The sequence below is a fragment of the Temnothorax longispinosus genome, chromosome 7 (genome assembly GCF_030848805.1).
Source record: "Temnothorax longispinosus isolate EJ_2023e chromosome 7, Tlon_JGU_v1, whole genome shotgun sequence".
Classification (NCBI taxonomy): Eukaryota; Metazoa; Arthropoda; class Insecta; order Hymenoptera; family Formicidae; genus Temnothorax; species Temnothorax longispinosus.
Window position 1 is genome coordinate 1,875,815 of NC_092364.1, and position 11,993 is coordinate 1,887,807.

At 42.8% G+C, this 11,993-nt stretch overlaps 2 protein-coding genes across 3 annotated transcripts in view; one reads left to right on the plus strand and one right to left on the minus strand.

Moving 5' to 3' along the window:
- Positions 1–135: 135 nt before the first annotated feature.
- On the minus strand, positions 136–1,688 carry LOC139815875 (uncharacterized). The gene is made up of 3 exons (XM_071783118.1): positions 1,540–1,688; positions 1,048–1,428; positions 136–638 (listed from the first exon to the last, which is right to left on the minus strand). The coding sequence occupies exons 2-3, from the start codon at positions 1,366–1,368 to the stop codon at positions 360–362; spliced, it is 600 nt and encodes a 199-aa protein (XP_071639219.1). The 5' UTR covers positions 1,369–1,428; positions 1,540–1,688; the 3' UTR covers positions 136–359.
- A 915-nt stretch (positions 1,689–2,603) lies between these two features.
- The window catches only part of Spg (dedicator of cytokinesis spg), a 50,749-nt gene continuing 41,359 nt past the window's right edge, over positions 2,604–11,993 (plus strand). For both annotated transcript variants that reach the window (XM_071782609.1, XM_071782611.1), the window contains exons 1-4: positions 2,604–2,977; positions 10,344–10,427; positions 11,167–11,360; positions 11,845–11,993. In XM_071782609.1, the coding sequence (XP_071638710.1) occupies positions 2,941–2,977; positions 10,344–10,427; positions 11,167–11,360; positions 11,845–11,993 (464 nt within the window). In that variant the 5' untranslated portion in view covers positions 2,604–2,940. The remainder of the gene's footprint in view (positions 2,978–10,343; positions 10,428–11,166; positions 11,361–11,844) is intronic.

Sequence of the window (11,993 nt, forward strand, 5' to 3'; positions counted from 1 at the left end):
TACGTTTATATAAATACGTGTAAAAAAGTAGAAAGAGTTCGCGATATACGCACGCGAATAAAGCGATGGAATGATATAAATATCATGGAAGGTACGCTGGCATACCTGTAAATGCTACTTGTATATATATATATATATAAAAAAAAATGTCATTGCTGTGGCGCAACGACGGATTCGCGTCGCTCGCGACGGAACCCCTCGCGATTGAAAACGCAAATAAATTATATTCGATATAAATGTTGCACACAAGGCACGCAAACCTGACTGCGTTCGCTATAGGAAGAAAGAGAGATCGACGTGCAGTAACTTTTAGAGGAGAGGAGGACCCCCCCCTCTCCTCTTCCCATATATCTCTTCCCTTATCTCAGCATGGAGAACCCTTTCACTTTCGCGAAGCGAAATGGTCTACAATGTATGTAATGCGTGTTGCATTCCGGCGACGACGAGGCACGTACCGGCGTGCCAACTTCGTTCTCCTTGTTCCAGGCGTGTCGCGGCGACTCGATGCCGAAGGGGCTGTAGAGTTTGGTCGGCGTGCGACCTAAGAGCTGGCGGGAACGAGTCTGAGGTGTCTGCATGTTGGACGGCGATTGCTGCTCCTCCAGTCGCTGGCGTCTACGTGTGGAACTCTTAAATTTCTGCACATAGGAAAGGATTATTTTGCATTCAGTGTCATTCGCTTGGTACATTTGTTTATGTGATTGTTTTGTTATCATGAAGCATTAGACATATATCTCGAGCAAACATTCACTTATTGTTAGTAAAATTTTTAACAGACAGTCAAGAGTCTTCTTTCTGCTATTTTCCAATAAGTTATTTTATGATAATTAAAATAAAAATAATTATTATTTTGTAATTTGACAATTTTGATTAAATCAAATAATCGGAATTATTATTAGACATTAAATGAAATGCGGATGAACGAAAGATAATGTTAACGCGTGAACCTAATACTGCAGTTTACAAGCAAAGTCCAGGTGAAACAAGAATAATAGAAAATAAAATCCACTTCTCGTCAATTTGTTCGTAAATGTTCATTCAGCTTACCTGAGATATCGTGCCGAAAGTGGTGCGCACCGAGGATATCGTCCTGGACAGCTTCTCGGCGCCGTTTCTCAACGCTCGCCTCGAATCCGCGGACACGTTGCCGAGGCTGATGTTGTTCCAGGCCCGGTCGACCGAGTCCTTCGCCTTCGCTGGTTTCTCCTTCGCGTTATCGTTACCGCCCGATCCCCGGTCCTTCTCGAATCGATCCTGCAGGCGCTGACGCAGGTTCCGCGAGCTCCGCGGAACCATCTCCGGCGAGTTTCGCACGCCCAGCACTTCCCGGTGGAACGTGAACGAGACGCTGCGCGAGTCCGGCCGCATCCTCGTGAGCTGTGCCCCGTCCAATCCTATGTACCGTCGTCGTGATCCTGGATCCCCGTCCTAAAACCGAATGACGAGATTGACGACTTGACGTCCTTGACGAGACGCAGCCGACGCAATCACGACCGTTGGTAATAACCGTTTCGTTTTCCGAACGATCTTTTTAACCACCTGATACCCCGTGGTAACAGCTAGAGAGGAAACTCCTATAACATTTTTATGGGGTCCCGCGTCGTGAGGCACGACCTGATTGGTGAACCCGAAAACGTCCACCGAAAATGCAATTTTTGGGGGAAATTTGTACAACAATGGCGGAAGAGGTTTTATAGAAATGTAATTAAAATCTCTTGATGTAAATAAAATAGGAAAAAAAATTCTTTATGTTGATAAAATTCTCGGAAATTAACAAAATTTTTTATGTTGATAAAATTCTCGAAAATTGACAAATTCTTTATGTTGATATATAAAGTTCTCGGAAGTTGCCAAATTGTTGATAAATTTCTGGAATGTTAATAAAATTTTTTATGTTGAGAAATTAAGCGTTCATGTATGGAAATAGGAGTGTGGAGGGATATTTTGAAGACAATTATCTTGTATCAGTAATGCACATTTTATTGTACATTGAAAAATTACAAAAATATCATACATTATTGGCTACGGTCTACATAACGCTACAAATACTCTGGAGCGTTCTTCTTCTCCTTCTTTCTTCATTGAAAGAAAAGAGAAGAGGAATGCTTCGAAGCATTTGTAGCGTCACGTTGACCGTAGCCATTATTAGTAATACATATATATAGATCTTTTGTCTATTTATATAATTTCATCGCTAAACGGTGCTGGGTGTCCAACGCAGACGTGCAATTGATCCCGCAGGCGCCTTAAGATGTTTTTTACAGGCACACGCTGCGTTGACTCCGAAATAAAGCTTCGTTTACAATGGGACAAGTTACAATTACACATTTTGCTGTCCGTACAATTATTTCGATCTACAATACATCCTGATAATAATAAATCGTAAAATTAATGCCTGCAAACTGACCGTTTAAATTGTCCGACAGTCACGCATTTCCGCGCGCGGAGCCAGTCGGCGTTTAATAATAATACTTACACTCGTGATAATACCTCGCCGGTGCCTCTAACTATCTTCGTTGCTCCGTGCATTCGACGCGTGGTACCACGTGACGCGTTGTCACCGCCACCGCCGGCCTTAGCGGGGGCGGGCGGGCCGGCGGGGCGGCGTTGCCGTCAGTCAGCCGCGGCTCGCGGCCCGTACCGGCAACGCCGCTCGTCACGGCCACCCGTCCGTCGTCGTCGGTCGCGGCGCAGTGTGTACCGTGTGGCGTGTGCGACATTCGCGCGGCCAAACACACCCAATGTTTGTGTTTTCGTGCCGCTCGTGATAACGGGAAAAATTTCGTCGCGGTCGTCTCTCGCGGTTGTCTCGCGCGCGGAGATTGGAGCTCGGCGCGCGCGCGGCAGCGGACGCGCCGCCCTGGTATGTAGCTATCGCTCCGCCGTCGCCGCCGCACCGGCCCCACGTCGTCGGCGTCGCGCCGTCCGGCCGCCCTCGAGATGTGGACGACGACGAAAACCACCAAGTACGGCGTAGGTAAGTCGAGTTTTTATTTATCTTGCGGTCGGCGAGGCTGTGCCCGCTCGCTCCCGCGTCCTCTCCCTCCGCCGCTCTATAATAACTCCGGAGCGCTCGCTTCGGAGCTGTCAAATTCGCGGCGTGGCGCGGCGCGGCGAATCCGGCCCGGCCCGGCTTAACGATCGCGCGGCGAGATCGCGCGGCGTGACAGCTCGCGCGTAGCAGTTTTTGCGGTTCACGACGCGGACAAACGTCCGCGAGGATCCTCGTGATGGACCGGGCCTGATCTCTCGCTCGCCGGCGGCGGCAACATGCGTGCGTGTATTGCGTGCGCTCTCACCGCGCTGCGCGCGTGTGGGTGCCCCTGCGTGTGCTCCATTCATGCATTGATCGTGCGCGCGAGTAGTAAGGTCCGCGCTTGACAAGCCGGGCCCGCTCCCGGATTTCGCGCCTCCGCGCCTCTTTTGATGCGCGACGAATGCCTCTCCGGGGCATCCTTGCCCTCCTGGCTCGCGAACGTTCTGGAACGTGAAACTCGCCGGTAGCGGGATTTTGGACGATTTCAATAGAACGAGAGGATGAATGAGAATATACTTCGTGACGACGCGACGCGACGTTTCGCATGACGCCGTCGACGGTATTAATTTTGGTGCGCGTACTGGGTAATTTGCTGTATTAGGGACTAAAGTAGTAGTGCGTCGTTATTGTTTCTCGGTACGGGAATGCCCCGCCAAGCCCCGCGTACTTACTCGTTATCATGTTTTGTCATTAGTAAAGATTATAAGCGCGGAGCACAGGAGTCTCAATGACAGGATACCTGGAACCGTAAACAAGAAGTCGCAAATTCATCCTTGCAATCGCTAGCTTTCGAATGATGAGGTAGAAAAGTCCGATGGGAAGTTTAATTAACGTACATTGTCTTTTATTAAAATGCTGCAGCTCGCGCGGTTCTACAAAAAATCCACGCTCAACGTAATCAAAATACACAGACGCCGGCGGTTTACGAAACGTATATAAAAAAACGCATAAGGAAACGTATATTTTTTTACAGGAAGAAAGGAGATAAAATTACATTTTTTGCTTTTTTTTATAAAAAGATTACGGGATATTTTCTGCGATTCACAAAATGCGTAACGAAAGATAAACGCGACATGGAAATGGAATTTTATCGCTGGTATGTCGACGTGCAGCGATTAGCCGCGTTAAAGTGACCGCGTTTCTGCCGAGGATTTCTGACGCGGCGAAAAGAGTGGCGCGAGGAGACGAGGAACGAGACTCCGGCTGCGGAATCGGAATCAATTTACGGCGCGGCGTTCGTCGTTCGTCCCGGCATTTTTTCGCGATTAATTAACGCTCGCGTTAATCCCCCCGGCGCTCAGTTTAAGGTCGTTACCATCGCCGTCGGCGCAATCTTCTTTCAAGCAGTGCAAGCGGCTCTAATCCGATAAACAGCGCCTTTAATCAGGATGAAAAACCGGATCATCGATCCCTTGATCTTTCTCCTTTTGCTCGTGTCGGCGTTCCTCAACGAGGCCAGTTATCCGGGATAAATGTTTATGAAATTCATTAGATAAAGTTTCGAGCAAGGTGAATAATTACGAGGAAAGATATATATATATAGGTATATATATTTATTTAATCCTTGCCTCTTGCGACTTTGGATGGAGTTCCGTACAATACGCAGTGTTTTGCATTGTTCTCTTTTGCTCATTTTATCCAACTACAACTTACTTACTTTGCTTTACATTTTACATTTATGTTTGCTTTTATGTTAACAATTATACACAATTTTACTTTAACATTATATATTATCTTTTTAAATATTTTACTGCATATTTTATATATTGACGTATATAAACTTATTAAATTTGTCATATTTCAAGTTTTCAAAATTTTTGACCCAACTCACATCTTTATAATCCTATAGCTTCTCCAGGTTGTCCTAGATCTCACATGTGCATTCTCTCTTCCGTTTCTTATATTTTCTTCTCATTATTCATCCCCTTTTATTTCTTTGCTTTTTCCTTCCCTTTCTTTTTTCTTTCTTCGCTCTCTCTCTTACTATTTTTTTTTTCATAAGCTCTAAACCTTGCCTTTTTGTTCTCCCAGAATCTTTTCTAATATGTGTCGCCTTGTTTTGAAACCTTGCATTCTTCTCTTTGTCAAAACATGTCTCATACCTTCTCACTTTCACGGGGACAGGTATATTTAAGAAAATAATTTCGACAAAACGATGAAAATGAGTAGCGCAATATCGCAAAGTTTTCTGAAAACGGACGTTGCCTTAGAATTAAACGGAGCGTCCGACAAGTTAAAATATCTCGGAATTTCTTTCGCGAGTTTTTCAATCTCCGTCCAGATATATGGAACGCTTCGCAGACTCCTTGTTCGCGCGCGATAGCTTCCGGGATTTTTCTCGGCTACGAACGGACTCGCACGGTGTCCGAGTGTGTGTATATGTGAGTGACGCGATTAAAGCACAATCTTCCAATCTACCAATGTACGGCGCTATTCACGCGGTCATGCCCCTATGCATTATTTCTTTTTAGCGGGATCGTTGTAGATGTAGAACCGTAACTGCGCCGTCTCTCTCTCTTTCTCTCTCTCTCTTTTCTCTTTTTCTCTTTCACTTTCTCTCTCTCTCTCTCTCGTGGCAAGTCTGCAGATGCGTTATTCCTGCCATTACCGTGACCCCTCGTGCTATAAGCTCCGAACACCAAAGGCAGGTCCATTTTAACTCGAACATATCGGAAAAGCCTTCGGAGCGCCGTTCTCTTTTTACGGTATCCCGCCGGTGCCATTTCCGGTGTCCCATAATACTATACATATAGCGCTCTTTTTAAAATTGTAATTCTACTTTTATTACAGAGTGGAATCACGTCATCAGCTTGCCTCTATGTTTTTGGCGTTATTATTGTTTTCGCAAAATTTAATGCGGACAAATTTCATATTCGCGATCAATAACATTGCGTTACGAGCACAAGTCATGTGGAAAACGTATTGCCCAACGTATAACGCGGATAATACATTAAAATGCCAAAAAAGATGACGAATGAACTCCGCGAGAAATAAAACTTTTCCATCAGTATGTTCATGATCCTCCAAGATACATATATTACGATTACGAGTCTCACGTCCATCGACGAGACACTATTACGCGATGCAACTTTCGAACCCACTCAGCCGCGCATAAATGTTAATATTAGTATCAGCTATCTCGCAATGTGAGTGACGTTATCGGTGCGTTTCCTGCCGTCTCTCCTTCACCGTTTGTTAACCACATTTTACGCGCGCAAAAAGCTGCCCCCGGTAATTCAGCCGTCGCACGTACGTATGTATATATACGCGTGGATATGACCCACCGGCGCTTTTGACATTTTATGATCGTGCATAAAGCGACGTTTCCGTTGGCGCGAAAAATGTGCGGCGTTCGCTTCTGCCGCGCGCGCGGCGAAAATAGCCGACGATACTTACTTTGCGTAACCGCGGAGAATTTTGTCGTATTCTTTCTCGACTTTCCGGAGATTCACGATAAACTAAAACGATAAGGAAATAGAATAATATATAATAGTATATATTATATTAAAGTTCGAAAACAGCATTTACGATAATTTAAAAAAAGATTTCCAATTTTTGTAAATTAACGCGCGTTTTTAATTGTCTAATTATATGCTCTCTATAAGTACAAAGTAGAGAGTAATTATTCAAAGGCAAATGTACGCGTAAAGAAGACCGAGGCGCTGTCAGAGGGTCCAAAAGGGGCATTATGATTTCAGATGTCATTGTTTATGTCTTCATTTCGCGACCCTTCTGACGCGCTGCAACCCTATCCTCCACCGACATTATTGATATCCGACGCTTTTGGCTCCGCACGTGTGATTCTGCCCACGTGTGTGAGTATACGAGGTGGGAGCTCCGATGGTTCCCTCGTGCGAACTTATCTTCGGTTGTTACTGTTTACTGTCATGTTTATTGCAAAATCTCGTTCTCGTATAATTTACTTTACGTCTGCAACAGTTTTTTTCTTGCGAGAGAGAGGAATGTTTTAAATAAAGATGAACATTTTCACATATAATTTTTCACAGCCTAATAAAAATTTAACAGCGTTTATAAAGTTATCAGTGTACAATTTTGTACATGTTTTCGATGCTCTTTGTTCGCGTCGCGTTTCCTCGCGTTTTCCGTCACTCGCAGTGGACGCACATAAATTTTTGAGTTTCGGGAGTGGCGCACCACCGAAGACCATCATTGACGCTCCGGGAGAAAGCGGACCGTAGGGGATCGTGCGGAAAGGGCGGAAAATTCGGGAAAAGAACGGCAGACATGGCTGCGCCAGGATCTGTGTCTGCCTGCGGTCCCCCTACAGTCGCGAATGTTTCGTACGGTCGAGAAAGGGAGTTATCGATTTAATTCCCCGGGAAAAGCTATGGGGGAAAGCCGCGCGACGTGTACACTTCGCGGTCTGTCCTTTGTTCCGTGCCGCGCCGAAAGAATCCTTTCGGAGCGTAATTTTTGAATATTTAGATAATTTTTTATTTTATTATGAGAGAGAGAGAGAGAGAGAGAGAGAGAGAGAGAGAGAGAGAGAGAGAGAGAGAGAGAGAAAGGAGAGAAAACGACAAAGAGGCACAAATAAAAAAGATGAACAGGCATTGAACTCGTAGCGAAGCTCCATGTAATACGGGGAAACCTGGAGTTTTATTTCTCTGAATTTTATTGTACCCGTATATGTATCATATATATTGGTATTATCTTTCATTCCGCGCGTATTATATATTTCTTGTTTTACTGCATTTACTTCACTACACTTCACTACTTTTATTTTACGGTAAATTTTTTGCCTTTCGTTTATCAAGCTCACTTTGAACTATTTGCTTTGAACTAATTTCACTGTATATTTCCCTGTCTTTTATTCAAGTTATCTTGACGAGATAACTGGTGCGTTCATTGTCCCGAAAACGTTAATTTACGTTGCCCATGAATTTTCCACGTTTCTGAATACGAAATTAACAGTATGCAGGAAAAATATATCCACGAAGAAAGCAGCTCGTCCGATCTGTCTCTATTACGCGGGGAAATTTTCTATTAAGGCCAGAGAAGAGACACTATGCGGAATGGGTCTGTCTGCCATCCGGTGACGCAAAACATTCCGCGTATAAGTGACATTCTATTGATCGCGCTGTCTCTGTCGCGGCAAACCACGTGGCAGCGCATTGTCGCGGACCTCTGCCCACGGATCACGGCAAAATACCTCATTGTGCTGCCCGGCAAAAAGGAAGGAAGAAAAAAAAAAGACCGCCGTCTGTCATTCGGACGTTTCGTGCCATCGATTTATCTGTCGTCGCGATCCCACAGGTCGTAAAATCTAAAAAGAACGATTTGCAGCGTCGATTGACTTTATTTCGTCGAAGAGAACTGCATAAAGCGTCTTTTGTATTTTACATTCGCTGGCGTAATCTGAATTTACTTCTTTAATCTTGCAAAATTTGGGGTTTAGGGACGCCTTTGAAATTCTGATCGATAATTTTAAACTCATTATTTTATATTTATTCTCTCTATACGTATTAAATTTATTCGTCATTCATTACTTTAATTTGACTTTCAACGAGTTTTGCGTTTAAAACTCGATTTCAATCCTCCCTAGGTTGATGCAGCTTGTTGCAAATTATATCACGCTATACATCGTCGATATTTGCATTCACGTCCGTTTTTGTTTCGTCAAATTTTATGACGCGTAGCGGCAATCGATGTACGCGTGAATGAAAACGCATCGCTCGCGAACGTGGAAAAAAAATGGGCAATCCATGCGGCGCATGAATGTGTGGCTGTCAAAAATTGTGCCACGCTGTCCCACGCGCACGTTGCTCGTAGACAGTCCCAAACGTGGGCGAGCAAACGCGTAGGGCCAGTTAACGTATACAGGATGTCCCAAAAAAAGATGAATAACCGACATCCTGTCATCGTCATAATTTGCGAGTTTCTATACAAGTCGAACTGCATCGCTATTTAATATCGATTGTTAGATAATAATAACTAATAATGTTTCTTAATTAAAAATTATCTTTGAAGTTTCAAATAAATTTTAGTGATATTTTAACGGAGGTTTTCAATGGCGGGAGAGCTGCTTAGGAAAACATTTTGAAAAAGTACCTTTTGATAATTTGGATCCTATCTGTGTTATCTTATATTGATAAAAATATTAGAAAATAGATTAACTTTCCATTATATTAAATTTCCGCTGTAGAAATATCGATTCTAAATTTTTCGTTATTTTCTCGACATCTCCATGTATATACCTACCTACCTACGCGTGTGTAAGCCATAAACATAGCTATAAGAAAACGCAGGGAAGAGCTGGAAAAAGGAAAAGAGAGAGGGAGAGAAGGAAAGAGAAGCAGAAGCGGGAAAGAAAAAGAAGTATAGAGACGCGCTCATTGAGATGCGTCTCGCGTGCGTTTCTCCGGCGGCCGAGGACCGGAAGCTGGCTCGTCATACGTGCATCGCCACGCATATCCGGTACACCCCGGAGCCGGCTTATCGTGGCTGACAATTCTAGGAAAGAGGCCCGCGCTACCGATCTCCACGGGGAAACATTAACCCGATCGAAGTCATTTATTGTTACAAGCTCAAGTGTAGCAGTTATCAACGCGTTGAGTAAAATGCTTAGAAAAATACAACTGCGAAGAGATACAGACTTAATACAATATAAAGCCGTATCTCTATAAAATATGATAGAATCTTATCATTTGACGATATTGCTCAACAACACTTACGTTATATCGATAATTAAAACAGATAATATATTACAATATACAATTATATGATTTATATAAATTAAACATAAATATATATTATGCGTATACATAATTATAACATATATGTATGTGTAATATTAATATTAATTAATACTAATAAGTAAGATAATGTTAGTTTATGTACATAAATTGTATATTGATATTATATATGCTACAATTTATATACATAAACTAATATTGCGCAAAATGCTCTAATTTTTATTGCACATTATATTACAATACTTTACAGCACAATGCGAAGTGAATTGTAATTCTTGTGTGTACCTAATTATGCCATAATTTTACTGTCTCGATTAATTCTGATATCAAGAATTATTATGCTGCACTGCTTATAAGCCGTATTATAGCGAATGCAAATAGACATGATTGTGCCGCTTCGTCGCGTGCTATTAACAGATATCAGTCGTGGTGGTCACGTTAGTTTACGCGGCGGACGATGTAACGAGATCTAGTTTACTGGTGAATGACGGCGGCTGCGCTCGTTAAAAATATATCATCGCGTCATATCGCCGTTCGCCGTGGCGCACAGCTCTCGTATAGATAACGATTCGTTATGATCTCTTTTACAGCTGTGTACAACTGGCGGGGGGACACGCGGTATGGATTACCCCTGGAAATCGGAGAAACTGTGCAGATCCTGGAAGAGTGCGCGGGTACGTAATCCGATATACTTGATCTTATCTCTATTTCTCGCAAGAGATCGATGTACTTACCTTGTACCTCGCCTTGTACCGATGGCGAGTTCTGATATCGCTTAAGGTCAAGGGAAATGATGAAGTTCACCAGGAAGTGGTGATATAGTGCAGCGTAATCACGCATCCTGGAGCGACGAATCGCTAGTGATATAGAATAGATACAAATTAAAGAGAGAAAAAATTAAGAGAGCAATATATTATATCATTTTTTTTTTAATTTAAAAATTTAAGACTTGCATTAAGACTTCACTAATTTGCCCTATTTGTTCTTTTCATCATTAATTATTACATCATTATACATCAAGCGGTGTTTGACCTGTTACCTCGTTAAAATTAATTTTAGGCAATCAACTCAAATTAACTTGCGGAATTTGGCAGACATGTTGCATTAATTATTTATCAAGCATGAAATAATAATAGAGGTAGAAGATCGTATTTCATAGTTCGTGCAAAATTATTGTATTGACTGATATCAATTTACAATAATGAATGAAATAATGCTATTTCACATTAATTAATTTTAATGTCGATATTAACGTTCATTCATATTCGGTATTATTGTCTAAATTAACGTCTAAATTAGCCGTGTTTGCGCGTCTATATTCTTGGTGCCAGGAATATTAAACCCTCAGACGCGTAAGTCGAATGCGCTCGGCGAAATGCAACTGAAATGGGGGGGGATTCCCGACGATTGCAGGCTGGTATAGAGGCTTCTCGACGAAAAATCGCGCGGTGAAGGGGATCTTCCCGAGTTCCTACGTGCATCTGAAGCCCTGCAAAATCGACAATGAGGGCCTCTTCGAGTCCGTTATACCATTGGAGGATCCGGTGGTCCGGGAAGTCACTCTGGTCCTACGGGAATGGGGTGGCATTTGGAAGAGGTTGTACGTGGTGAGTACACCGCATCCCGTACTCTTCTTTCCGCTCCTCCTCCCTTCTCATTGGGAAAATATCTGTCTTTGTGTTCCGGTTGAGAGGATATTTTCCCGTTATTATAAAAATGCGATCGATGAAGAAAAAATTGCGATTCTCTTGTACCTTCTCCTTCATTTCTTTCCTTTTGCATTTGATTTCTGCATTATTTATATATCTCGATATTAATAGGAGGTTCTTTAAATAAATATGAATTTTTATTACTCACGTAACTTTCTTCTATCTTTCATATAATTCCCATTTTCTCTACTTTACTTTCTAGAAAAAGCACGAAACTTCTTTTACTTTTCTGTATATTTCACATTACGTAAAGTTATGCGAAACACGTAAATATAGGATTGATTTTATAGTACGCCTCTTTTTCTCTCTATTTTCGGGGATACGTATAAAACTTTTTTAGTGATTTTAAAACGTAATCCTTCGCCCTGGCTGTCTGATGCAGGAGCGCGAGGAGTACAAGTTCAATGCGTTGCGTAAAGTGATGCGGGAGCTATTGGAACAGCGGCGGCAACTTTTGGCCGGCACCCTCACCACCGATCAGACGCGGGAGTTGAAGCTGAGGATAATCAATAAAGTGGACTGGGGGAATCG

Excerpts from the sequence above, each read along its gene's own strand:
- LOC139815875 (XM_071783118.1), bottom strand. The coding sequence starts at position 1,368 with ATGCGGCCGGACTCGCGCAGCGTCTCGTTCACGTTCCACCGGGAAGTG. Across the intron at positions 639-1,047 it reads CTTTCGGCACGATATCTCAG|AAATTTAAGAGTTCCACACG; the intron begins GTAAGCTGAATG and ends TCCTATGTGCAG.